At 39.7% G+C, this 14,008-nt stretch overlaps 1 protein-coding gene across 6 annotated transcripts in view; it reads left to right on the top strand.

Annotated features, from left to right (window-relative positions):
- Positions 1-6,475, top strand: part of SULF1 (sulfatase 1) — a gene marked incomplete at both ends in the record, with an annotated part of 63,846 nt that extends 57,371 nt beyond the window's left edge. For 4 of the 6 annotated variants that reach the window (XM_082014649.1, XM_082014648.1, XM_082014647.1 and 1 more), the window contains 2 exons: positions 308-341; positions 5,652-5,682. In XM_082014649.1, coding sequence (XP_081870775.1) covers positions 308-341; positions 5,652-5,682 — 65 coding nt within the window. Of the gene's footprint in view, positions 1-307; positions 548-5,651 lie in introns of those variants that run through there. The other 2 variants (XM_082014645.1, XM_082014646.1) reach the window with 2 other exon arrangements.
- Between the last annotated feature and the right edge of the window lie 7,533 nt (positions 6,476-14,008).

Genomic DNA, 14,008 nt, shown 5'->3' with positions numbered 1-14,008 from the left:
TACAGGAATATTCCGTTCTACATATTTTGTGTCGTTGCATCTTTGTATCTCTTTCTTCACCTAAAAATGTTTCTCTTTTTTACTATATCTAATTGTTTGGGGGTTTTATTATTTTTGAAAAACAGTGGTTTTTCAGTTCTTTGATATAAAACTTCCAGGAAATCTTTGTTGGACTGCAGCTCTGTCTTTATTTAACACAGTACATTTCTTTTTAGGAATTAGATGCTGTGCATGGAAAACTACATTGTGAATGGTTTTACAAGTTCTAAACACTAACAAAAGTTACTCTTGTATTTTCCTATATCAGGAAATAAAGATGGAGGAAGCTATGATCCACACAGGTATCCACACTTTTTTATTCTCCTCAGCAGCTTCTTTCCAAATAATTGCATGACTCCAGCCCATTTCAACTAATGTCTGTATCTTGCCATGTTGCACACAGCATAGCTTTTGATGCATGCATTTTCTAACTACTCTACACTGAACTTGGCCATTGTTTTTTAGCTCTACCATTCTGCATTTAACGTAGCTCATTGCCATAGCAAGAATTCATATACAGCTCATATTTCATGCCTATATTTCTTTGATGTTTACACAGGGAAAATGACACAAAAAGAATCACCTCTTTTGGGTTGTTTTCCTGTTGTTGGGTTAATTTTTATTGGGTTGGGGGTTTTGCTGGTTTTATTTAGGAAGTCTGTACAGCTGCTTTTTAAACTTAAACCAAACGTGCTTAAAAAGCTCTCTGAGGTATACATATCCAAAGAGCTTAATCAAACCTATAGAAGTAAAGTAAAAAGTTCTCACTGGCTTTAGGAAATGTTGGCAGATGTTACTTTAAGGAAAATCAATGGTCAATGTGAGGGGCATGTTCTCAGAAGCCAGCAGGAGACGGTTCAAATTAAGTGTGGTAGAAAGATGAGGCTTCTTTGGGCCAGAGGGGGTGATGCTTTCAGACAAGATCACATACACATGAAACGAAATTTCTTAAAAAGTTTGTAATATTTGAACTGAGGAAGGGCACCAGGTGAGGTTTTTTATACCGAATGCTTGAACCTGAGGAATACAGAAAGACTGCTGTTTGCAAGTGTATTTATCATACCTACATGTTTATCATGCAAAGTCCAGTTCCTCCTGGAGGAGGAACCTGCCAAGCATAAAGCAAAAGCCTGAAGAAACTGAAAAAACTCACGTCCTAATAGTACTGCACTTGCTGTTCAGTGAGTAATACTTGTACTCAGGGGAAAAAACAGATTAGAAGTCTGTCAAGTGTCATATTCAGGCTTGATATCGTCTCATGGAATATCAGTTTTATATGTTTTCATCTCCATGCATTTTGGTAGAGTAGGTCCTGATATACATTATTTGCCTGTGACATAAACTGGGTCCAAGGAGTATACAAGTCTACAAAAAACTTTTTTTCACAGGGTCTTCTGAAAAGAACTTTGTCATTAGCTCCCAGCAGCCAGGGAACAATTAGGAGAATGTATTTCAATATTTTATAGATCACAAATTTAAGCAGTTAATTTTTCCTTGCAGCCAATTTTGTATTTTCTCACTTGAGTCGTTCTGGGATCTAAGAAAATTATAAGCTTTCGTTTGGTTATATCCCAGTTGTTTGCATTGCTTTTTACAGGCTGGTGGGAACTGGTTACGACAATGGCAGAAAGTAATCCCTGTAATTATGCTTTTAAGTCTTTCATTAGAAGACATCCTTGTAAGCATTGCTCATTTTAACTGCAGATCTAACAGAAATGGCACTTTGGTATTGTAGGATTGCATGAAATAGTAGAACACACAGGATTAATCTTCAAATTATATCTTGCTGCACTGTTTAGCTATGAAAACATTTTAACTTCTGATACCAAGTCAGTAAACATTCTGCTGCTAGGATAAATAGCAGGTATAATATAACAGAAGTGATATCGCTCTGTGCCATTACATTCCGGTCACCCAGTTTCTCAGTATACACAGATGCCCGAATTCATCATTTTGGTTTAAGCCCCATCCTAGTGGAAATTGCTGGGGTTTTTTCTAAGACAAAACTTTTTAAAAAGTAACAGAAAACATTTCTCAGGAATCATTAAAAGAATCTCTTAGAGGATCCTTTTCTTGATGCCTGCAGAGGAATCAACAGAATGAGAAAGGAGAAGCCCCATGCTACTAAGTCATCTGAACTTAGGAAGCCCCTCAGGCTTCCGTCAGACCATGTAGTTTCTCCACTCAGACCTGTTTCCAGTTGAAAACATCCTGAGTTAGTACAGCACTATAGGTGTTCCACATACAATATCCGGACAACAGGCCTGTATGGAAACAGCCAGTATAGTGCTGTTTGCTTAACACATATGGAGAGAGCTTCAGCAGGGAAGGACTGGTGTCACCTGTGCCCTTTGACAGACAGAACATGATTCTGCAGCCACAGTTGATAACAAAATGTGGGAATTGCACTCTTCTCCCTCCTCTCCTGCTTGTCTGACATTTTTCAAAGCCACTAAGGAGATGATTGTACCTACTTTTCTTTAGTCGTAGTGGAGATATATCCAGATCCTTTATTAGTTTTGAGACAACGCAGCCACAGACAGCATTGTGGGACTCCAGGGTGTGGTAACTGGAGAATGAAGATTAGCTAATTCTTGATTTTAGAAAAATTGGAAGATTTACTGTGAAGAATTAGCAACATTTTTCTTTTGGGTCTGTGACATAGCTGAGAGTTTCCAAAATATTGATCAAGGAAACCACTGCCTTGCTGTTACTGAAATGCAACTCATCTGCACTTTCCTGTTTCATACCTGGTCGTAATGAGATTTCTTACAGGGCGAAACCTTTTCTTTCCTCTCTCCTTCCCCCTGTATACTTCAATTTCAGTGGGAAACTTTTCACACTTACTGCCAAGTTGTGGAATTAAGCTGTGAGGTGACTTGCTCAGTCAACCAACATACAACCAGCTCTAGGACCTTAAGACTTTGCTTTATTAATTGTTTAACATGTATGAATACATGAATACAAGTAATACAAGTAATACGTGAAGAATACATGAATACAAGTAACCTCTGTCCCATGTGTTTAAACAAGTTATTTTCTTCTGTTTGAAATGAAGATCACAGAACAATTCCCAGTGCCTTCCCAGCTGTGAAACTCCTCTGAGAACGCAGAAACAGTGACACATTTAGAGGGGAAATTATAGATCCAGCATGAAGGAACATGTAGCTCTGACATTCTTTGAGCTGTTTTGTAGGAATGCAGCAAACTCCTTGCTGATCTTACTTCTCAGTAAGAAGAAGTAACAGCCCCGTTGCCCTGCTGCTGAGGCTGATGAGAAACCCTGCTCCTCTTCACTGGTCCCCAGACCTCCCCGCTGCCCACCCTGGCACGCAGGCTTGCCCAGCTCAGCACCCTGTCCCACTGCCCGGGACAGGCAGCAGAGACTTCTCTGGGCCCCCAGGCACCTTTCTGACCCCTGCTTTGCCCCCCTTTGCCCCAGTCCCTCTCTAGACCTGTTACTGGTCAAACGGCAACACTCCAGTTTCTGCCATTACATACCAAACCACTTTGGCCACCGACTTATCTACAGCAGTTTGTTTTCCTATACAGGCTCTGATTTGGGAAAGAAAAAAAAATTATAAAACAATCAATACAAATACTAACAGAGCAAAATTTAAATATTGTCACATTTGCAGTGTGGATAATATCTTAGAGGGTTTGGTGACTAAATTCCTCAAAAATGCATACCTTTGTGTGATGTTTTCTAGGGCCCTCTATATCTCTAAGCTCTTGAAGAGTAAGACTTTTTTTCCTTGAAACTTCTGCAGTATTTAATTATTTTTTGTTTCAGGAAACAAATTATCTATAATTTGTCTTACGAAGATGGCTCTCGTGGTCATGCCATGATTTCATTTCTCTTGTCTGCTTCAGGAAAAGAAAGAAGGGAGGTGCTCTATCAATCATAGCTGTCCTATTGGATCCAAAAAGCTTGTGTTGCCTCCTGTAATAGGGAGTCTGCCAAGTGTTTGCAAAAAAAATATTTCTAGAACTTGCTTTAAAAAAATAAGATATTTAAATTTTATGTTGTAAAATATTTACAGCTGTTGCATTAAGTGAAGAAATATCAATTAAGATCAAAGATTCAGGTGTTTCCAAGTAAGGAAAGTGGTCTCCCTTTAGTGGGAGGCCCCACATCTTAAGAAAATCTCGATTTTTTTTCTGACCATAATGGTATTTTGCTGACTTTCCATATGGTGGACTAAATAGCGGAGAAACTCTTTCCACTATGTAACCCAAGCTGGCAATGAAGCAAAGAACATAAGTTATGATAGATACAAGTTGTATCTTCTGTTTTACTTGAACAATGAGAAAGGCCAAGTTAAAATGCAGACAAATTAATGGAGATGCCAAGAACCCACTGTAGGGATGAAGGGCTCACTATATAGATCAAAATTTGTGCTCAGTTCATGCTGTTGGACTATAGCCATTTGAACTTCCAAAGTAATTACTATTAGCCTACCTGCCTGTACAATTTTCAAAAAGAGAATAAGTCATCTCGGTGAACTAATTACTAAATACTGCTTACAACATCATTTGTAAGGACAAATTTGTCACTTTTCCTGACAGGCTTTTGCATTACCTGATTAGTTTTTCCTTGTAGTCCACTTTGTTGATAAAATCTTCAGACTGAATATAGTCTTGTGCAGTGAATTAAATAGTGGTGTTCAGTGCTACTTGTCAATATAAAATTTCACACTACATTTGATAATCTGGATCACTGTAGGGACTTTTTAAAATCTTTTGGAAATGAGTTTCCGTCATGTCTTTGCTTTTCCTGGCTGTGATCAATATAAAATGCAGCTCCATTGTTACTTATAGACTTATATGTATGCCCTTTATTCAAACTTATTATTTGATAAAGCTGTTAGACATTTTCTTTGAAAGCTTTTTTTTAAATTAAAAAAAAAACAAACTTTAGGAGGTTCTATATCTATGTATAATTTAACACTATTTTACAGAGTGGTGCAGTCCTATAGATTCATTCACACCAAGTTTTTACAGCTTTTATTTCTCCTAACTGGTCCATGTAAATTAAAATGGATGTTAATGTTTACGAAGTAAAATATTACCTTTGGCTACCATTTATGAAATAAAACGTGGCTGGTTGGTTTGTAGACCATATGTTTCAAGCTACCCAGACACCAAATTCCTGTGGGCATTGCTGAAGTCACTAACGGCTTTCAGAGTTAGTCCCATGTTTTATACTCAACCATTGTTTGTTTATTCTGTATTTTGGTGGAGTGTTCAGGAAAGACGAATGGATTATTCATGTATTGAAGCACCTTTCCTGCCTCGAAATATCAGAGGAAAGACTTATCTCTGACTCATCACAAAGCCCCATTAGACCAGATTTTGTTCTTTTTTATTCAGTCCAGGGATGCAGCAGAAGACAGGGAGTTTCTTGCTGTGTGTTCAGCAGGAGCTGTGAACACACCTGAGCCCAGAATCATTACTATGATGACAGAAGATGTGGAGCGTCTTACATTTTAAGCTACATACGTTATCAATAGTGGTGCTTTCAAGCAAATTGGAGTAGAAATACACGTGGAAGCTTCGCTTCCACTTTTAAGCTGGTGTTCACCATTAGGCTTTGTTCTTTCTTTCAACAGAGGACAGTTATGGGATGGATGGGAAGGTTAACCTGCCCAGTTTCAGTGGCGACATCGACTGGCAAGGACTGGAAGACTTGTACAGCATGAATGAAAGTGTATATGAATACAGATACAACTATAGACTTAGTCTGGCTGACTGGACTAATTACTTGAAGGATGTAGATAGAATGTTTGCACTGCTGAACAGTTACTACCAGCAAAATAAAACAGAGAAGGCTAACACTGCTCGAAGCAACGGGTTTGAGGACGAATCATCCACGCCATTTACCTCGGTGGAAATGACTTCTGCTGAAGAATCGAGCGGCCTACCTACAGAAGAGTTGCAGCTTATTGTGCCAACAGACTTTGCAGCCCTCGCTTTGAGCACGGTGAATTTAAGTCAGGAGAGGAAACTTGAATTAAACAATGATATTCCTGAGAAAAGTCGTTTGAATGACGCACACTGGAGAAATAATCATCAAGATGAAAAATGGATGGAGGATAAAGATTCGGACCATTTTGATATGGATTTCAGTGGAAATGGTTTGATTGAGTTGGAGTCCCGGCATAGTTTCATGCTACAACCCATCAGTATTCCTCAGAAAGACACTCAACAGGACAGTGTTGCTGTGGAAGATGTATTTGAAGATCAAATATATCTTCCTGTGAGGTCTGATGAACCCCTCGTTCATGAGGCTGTAAATGTATCCATTAGGGATTCATCTATTGGTACCCAGAAAACAGGAACTTTCTCGAAAAAAACAGAACAGAGTCTTGCAGGGGAAACTTCACAAATCCTACATGTAGAAGGCAGTGCCTCATCTCCACTCTCCTTGGATTAGATCAAGTTGTAAACCGTTAAATAAGTTCTCTTTCTTATTAGCAAGCTAATAAAGGTAATCATGACAACTGACATTCCATGTTTATTGTAGATACATTTTGCAGCTAAATTGAGCCCAGTTCAGTATTTGTCTGTGTGCATTTGTTTTATTCACACGCACATACTTTCACTGTAATTCTCGCCACTGGGAAGGAAGATTTCCAGTTTTTAATGAAAAGAAACACTGTTTACTTTCAACTGCAGTAGCACATTCTCCAAAAGCTAAAAAACATTTCTTTGAAGAGGATGTTCAGGTTACTTTCTCTATTTCCAAATGATCCCACCATGAATGAATGTTTCAGTCCACCCCATCTCTCTGCATAATGTCTTTTTCATAAATTATTTTAACCACTGGAAATTCCTAATGTCACACTTTTAAGTAAAATGCACTTTTTAAATCTGTATGCCATACCGTTTATGAATCTGATACCTTACATGTTCTTAGTTTGCTCGTTGTCTCATGTAATTGTGAAACCAATAAATAGATGGGCAGGAAAGAGGTAATCAGCATGGATTGTGGAAACAGACTCTTTGAATATTATTTTAGCAAAAATATTGCATGTTTTTGTTATTTTGATTTAATTAAATTTACTCTCAGAAAGGTATGGCTCATGATTGTTAACTGTAGGAGGATTTGTTTAAATTGGATTGTTCCCCTATACGTTGATATTGTCAGTATTAAAAATCCATGAGGTTTTTGGACCTTTTTTTTTTTTCTGATACTGGTAGAAAGGTTTACATCAATACATATATGCTTTTGTCACCACATCTGATTTTTGTCATCCTGAACAATATCTTGAAAACATGATTATCATTTTGAGATTTAAATTCTTTTTGTTTTGAACAGGCATTAAAGGGAATGATAAAATCATGTTAGATTTACATTATTTTAGATACAAAAGGCAAAAAGGTAAAAAGGTAAAAGTAGTAGTTTAGATAATTTTTCTTGTTGTATTCTAATTTTTTTCTTGAACTTTACCAAACATTAAATTTTATAAAGTATATACAAAAATTACTTTGAAAATCTGTATTACTGAAAAGTTAATATCTTCCCTTGCTTTTTTATACATTTCTAAATAATTAGCACAACAACAACAAAAGAGAATTACCTCAAACAGGTGTAATTCCATAGTGTTCAATTCACGGGTGTGTTTCCTATCTGTTACATGTTATTTAGTGTAGTGAGTATTTTTTGGCTATTGCAAGCACTGCAGGTTAAACTTACATTCATTGCATTGTATTTTAAGTTGAAATTTTTTTAAAAGGAGATTCTCTTAGTAGGATTTTAATAATTTTAAGAAGCAGTCTTTTTGATGGACTCTGTACATATGTTAAAATTACTAGCTCTTTATCTGATGTATGTGTCGGGCTGATTGATAGAAAAACGTATTTATGGTCATGAATGATGCTCTTTGTACATAGGTTTTAAGTTACTAGGATACAGACTGTGTTTTTAAATCTTGTATAATATTTCTGTGATACTTTTATAGAACAATTCTGGCTTCAGGAAAGTCTAGAAGCAATATTTCTTGAAATAAAAAGTGTTTTACTTTACCTGCTTCAGAAAAATCCAGGTGATCCAGTTTTCCTCCTAATTAAGAGTATTTTAAAAATAGATTAACAGCTTCAGTTTTAAGAATCCACCCACATTTAAAGCAATGGGTAACAAAACAACACACTACATTCTGTTAGTTATAAATTATTTCTGGAGATTGTGAATAATATATATTTTTTGTTTAAGACGTGCTGTGATTTTTTTTTTTTTTTTAATTCCCAATTCATCTGAGCCTTTCTTCCTTGAAGTCAATGCACCGAACTGCACAACTGCTGGTTCCCAGAAGTAAAGCAATGTTACATGGTGCCACCTCCTGCTTTGCTGCTTTCCCTCCTCCCTGCAGAGCTCTCCCTCTGACAGCAAAGTGCAGCAGACCGGACACGCAGGGCTTAACGAGAACGGATCACAGATCTCTAGTGTCTCCTCGCACAAGAATCTTCACAAAAGGGAATTTAGGTTTCAAGGCAAACTCTCTCTTACTTGCGCTGTGTGCTTCTTCGGTGGCCTGTGAATAAGATTAGCTTCATAAGCTAAAGTCATCCTCGGAACCTATGCTTCTTGAACTCTTCTTTCTTCTACGCAGTCCTTGGACACTGATGCTCCTGCAGACGTTAAGTTACAGGTGACATTTGTGGGAATCGGGAAGGGAGATCAGTGGTTGACCGAAGTGTTCAAAAGTCAGTTGTTGCAATGCTAGACCCCTGAGAGATGTCTACCCGTGGAAAGCACATCAGCAAACACAGGGTGTATTTCAAAACAAGGCGCCAAGCAGGCTGAGCCAGTGAGTTTGGGAGAATTTTAAGGACAAAAGTAAGGTCCCGTACAACTACCATACCTTTGTGCAGGGAATTATCCAGTACCAACCACATGCTCTCCATTGGCTCTTGCATTGAAAGCAAGATGCTTTCTTCTCTTTTAACACATCGGTAAAGATAGAGAAGGGAATGGTGCAATAGTGTGGTCCACCCATTCACCCCGCTTGCGCCTCCTTCTTTATGTGGGAGTTTAAAATACTCAGGAAATGGGAGAGATCGCATCTTTCCTCAGCTTGAAAGTGGTCAAGCTTTCTTCTTCCAGGACAGTGCCCTGTCTTCTAAACTATCAATCAGAAGCTTAGGTAGTGCCCTACCTTCTAAACTAGGTGGGAGCCTTTTCTATAGCTCTTTTATAGGAGTGTGGATGGAAAAAACATAAAAGACACTCCTTTTGTAGCTAAGGGGTACGGGGAGCAATAAGGTCTGATCCTTGCCCTCTGGAAACATGTAACAAATATAAAACCAGACCAAAAGAAAGAGGCCAAAACTGTCATATCCCTAAATAGGTGTCTGAAGCAGTGTGTTGCTATCTCAATCCATTTTGCATTTCTTTCTGTACAGTACTTCTTGTCCCGTAGCTGGGGCAGTTGAGTCCCTGGGCAGTGCATGCTGTGACTGTCAGGAAGCTCTTCAGGCAGTTGCAGGCTCAGGAGGAAAGCAAATGCCTAAATCTCACATCATGAGCTCCTCATAGCAGACAAGGGGAGAGCCGAGAGGAGGACCTTCTTGGCTGCTTCTGAGCTGCAAAATAATGGTAGGCATGTCTTTTTTGAAAGGCAGTACATACTTATCTACTTTCTGAAGAGGGCCTGGAGCTGGACAGGAATTACAGGCTTGCACATCTTTGGGAGGTGTCAAGGTTATGTGAAATGCTTCAATCTCATTGTCTGAAGGTCCCGAGTACAAAAATGGTCAGAGGGGTGGAACAGCTCTGCTGTGAGGACAGGCTGAGAGAGTTGAGGTTGTTCAGCCTGGAGAAGAGAAGGCTCAGGGGACACCTTCTTGCAGCCCTCCAGTACTTAAAGGGGGCTTATAAGAAAGATGGGGACAGACTTTTTAGCAGGGCCTGTTGCAATAGGACAGAGGTGATGGTTTTAAACTAAAAGAGGGTAGACTCAGATTAGATGTAAGGAAGAAATTTTTCACAGTGAGGATGGTGAAACCCTGGCCCAGGTTGCCCAGAGAGGTGGTAGATGCCCCATCCCTGGAAACATTCAAGGTCAGGTTGGACGGGGCTCTGAGCAGCCTGATCTAGTTGAAGATGTCCCTGCTCACTGCAAGGGGTTGGACTAGGTGATCTTCAAATGTCCCTTCCAACCCAAACTATTCTATGATTCCTGTGGGATTTAAAAGAAGGCAGCCAGTACTGCCCTCACGCCTTTGGACTGTGTGAGACACTTTCTGAGATCTCCTACCAACTTAAAGCCTTCAAGAAAAGCAAAGCTTTGTTTCCAGAACTTCAGGCACTTCTTAGTTGCTGTTCTGGGTAAGTAAATCTTGTTGTTCCTGACATATTATTGCATAAAGCTATAAAAAAAATGTTAAGGTTCTTGGATAACATTTATATCATAGCATCATTCTGGACTTCAGCCACCTCTAGGTTTATGTGACAGCTGAGTGAAGGGTTTTTCAGAGTGTAGGTCTGGGCATAGACAACCCCACTCTCCCCACCAAAATCCCTTTAGATGCCAGCAGCTGTCTACATTGGCAGTCACTGAAGTGCAATGGGAGAGGATCTGTGTAGTGAAACAGTTGGGTCCAAGATGCCAAAAGCTGCAGCATCAGCCCTGTTCAAGGAGGATCTGCTCAGGTCTGGTCTTGAGGCCTGAGGACCAGTGGGTGGCTGATGCCCACCAGGTGTGATGCTGTAATAAAATTTATTCCTTTAGTTTTGGCAAAAAAAAATCCAGTTTGTGTGCTCTGACACCATTTTTCAGTGAGAACCCACGCACGGTAAGTGGGGTGCAAACTGGAGAGTCATTTAAAAAAATGTATGTCCCATCTGAAGGGACGCAATCACAGCCTGAGCACCTCGGAGCTGCTGGGGTAACTCCACTCCTGCTGAGGCAGCAGATGTCAGTGCAGAGCCACACAGCAGTGCCTCTCCTTGGCCCCTGCACCACCCTGCTGGGCTTCCAGCCCCTGCCAAGGTAGCGCATCTATTCAGTTTTCAACTAGCAACAATACCCTTAATGTGCTAGAACCCTCCTGATGATAACTTCATCCACAGCACATTCCTTGATTTAACATGTCTACTCTTGGGCACTGGTGACTTTCAGGGGAATATGCAAGATGCCTTTTTGTGTGGTTATATGTTTTGGAAATGAAAACAGAAGTCTTACTTTGAACTTGGAAGTCAGACAGGATCTGGACCCCATAGATTTCTCTGCCATCCATGAAATGGTAGCTCCTCCCCGATTGCACACGTCGCCTGAAGCTGCGCTGCTGGCTGAGGACTTCAATCTGTTAGGTGCTGTGCACGGCACTGCAGTTTCTGACTGTGGTCTGAAACCAGATGCACTTAGATACCTCAGAAAGACAAGCTGTCTCCTGAATCAATGCAAATTCAGCTGCCTCATAGCAGCAAAGTTTTTTTGGTCCTTGCTGGGGTGTGGGGGCTTATAGTATTCACACTACACCAAGCAGTGAGGAAGTTTCATAAAAACAAGCCACAGTTCATCCAGCCATGAAAGATGCACTACAGGTCAAACCGCTTGGAGTATGAAGGCTCAATAATGAAGCATTTCTAGAAAAATATATTCAGTTTCAACCTGCTGTTATTTTGACCTTGAAAGACCAGGCTGCCTTGGGACAGAACTTCCATCCATGGATACATCTATACTTTTAAATAAAAGTGAGCGCAGAGAGTAGAAAACCTAGCTCCAAAATCAAATTGTATGAACAAGGTCACATCCACACTGCTAGACCAGGCTGGCCCCATCCATATTATGCAGTCCTTAGCCCCGGGTCTCCCTTTGGTTCTGTGCTGATGTTCCTGTGGACTCAAAATACAATTCCCATTTGTTTCCATTTTTCAGTGTCTGTGGTAATACACGGCCTGTGTTGCAACCAGTAGAGCTGCGGTGGGTGCTGCAGCCCCTGCGGCGTTGCATGAGGACACGGGGTCCCTGACGCACACAGCCTGTGGTATTGGGTGGCTGCAGGACCGGGGGGAACCAAACCTGGCTCAGCCACTTCTGACATGTGGAAGCCCTTCCCCACAAACCACATGGAGGTAGCTTGTTGGCGTGGTCCAAATCAGAGCCAAGGAGTGAACTAAGCCCTAAGCAGTGATGACCTCAGGAGTCCAGTCCTTGGGTTTGTGCCCTGGCTCTCTTTTACTGAGCAGTGTAGATGCACATAGACTCATACCATAGGTATTTTTTCCAACTGCCAATATCTATTTCAAACAAATTTGTATTTCTTAGCATATAACTAATACCAATCAAATTTAATCCTAGAGGAAATTGTGGAATTTTACAGTTTACTTCTCTGTGATCAATACTTAGTTGTGATTTCGTGGTCGCTGAGTTCGGTAGAAATACCGAGTTTTGTCTGACTACACACTAAAAGACCAAATACTTCGTCACCTAATCCAGAATGTTTGCACAGCAACCCACGTACCTTTTTTGTCAGTGTCTTTTTTTGTCAGAAATAAATGACACTTGATATGCTATTTTTTATTTCCAAATATCAAGTATTCAAGAGTTTGTTTTGTAAACACGTTTACAACAGATGCTGACAATAGATTTAATTAAATGATGTGTTACACAGCTTTAAAATTATTCTAAGCTCTGCTGAGAAATAAATATCAATTTAAAAACCCCATACAGAAGCCTAAAGTATGCAAAACAAACCGCATAAACCAATTAGCCTCTTTTTACCACAGCACAGCACCCACACACTCATACGGTCAGACATACTCTACAATTTTCCTTAATACTCTACATATTTGCTTAATAATGAGTTTTATTAAAAACTAAACAGTTACAGGCAGTGTGCCCACGCCATGCTCCTAACATACTACCCAGACTATTCGTTGCTGTTCTGCTTAAATCATTTGGTAGAGGTATGCACTGCAGCCAAGAGCAAAGCTCCCATTTGCTCAACTATGGAGAAGAGAAGGTTTTCTCTGAGGAAAGCCTTCACTCAAACATGCATCACACTGACTCCAATTTTATTTTTTTTTTTTCTACAGAAACTCAGTTCAGGATGATTTTGTACCATTTTTTGTTTTGAAATTTCCCTCCATGTTTTCAAATATACCTTTGTTAAAGAGGTAAAATTTCTGACCTATCAGTCAGAGGTGTACCTCTTAGTGCTACTTAGGATATAGATGCCTTCTCTGCATGAGCAGTCCAGGCACAATAATACAAAATAATTACTTTTCAGAATTCAAAATGGAAAGGAAAAATTTTGTCTTCAAGACTTTAAAACAAAAACCCTCTTTTTTAAATCACAGATCACTTTAAAGTTGACCAGATTTGGCCTTTTTCCATTGCTAGAGCTAGAACGTGCTCTTATTCTACCCTTCTCTTTCTGGTATACCATGGAAGAACAGTAATATTTCAGATCCGAGTCCTCATTTTAATTAAAACGCCTACTAATGTTGCTTAGTTAAGGGGTCCCAGAATTTAGCCCAGTGTTTCTTGTTATGACTATAGAATTTCTTGTCAGCCTCTGCTTAAGCAAAGCAACTAACTGAAGTAACATGTTACAGCAGGATGAATACATCCTCCATGAGATTTCTGTAGTCTGTATAGCTTTTACCTTAGCTGTTAGCGCTGGGCCAAATCCTATACTGCCTCCTGAAATTACTTTCCCACAGAAGAGCTAGGTGGGAATTGGCTCACCAGGAATTACAAACACTGTCTTTGCTGGAGCAGTCCAGACTTTAAGAACAAAAACACATGCAGTTGCATCACTGACATGCCTTGAGTATGTCATTTGAGTCATAGTGAATACATCATCAAATACTTCAGTACCTATTAGCACCACAGTGTTGTTTAGTCATTTGTCCAAAGATTATCAAGCTGGCTCACCCTCTCTCGAGGTGAACAATGTTTTGGATGCTTTTTGTAGCCCTTCATGAATTCCACAGCTTTTCACCTATTCTATGTCATGA

Source organism: Phaethon aethereus (assembly GCF_964289735.1).
Source record: "Phaethon aethereus genome assembly, chromosome: 2".
Classification (NCBI taxonomy): domain Eukaryota; kingdom Metazoa; phylum Chordata; class Aves; order Phaethontiformes; family Phaethontidae; genus Phaethon; species Phaethon aethereus.
The sequence above is the reverse complement of the archived record's forward strand: the minus strand, read 5'-3'. Positions and strand labels throughout refer to the sequence as shown.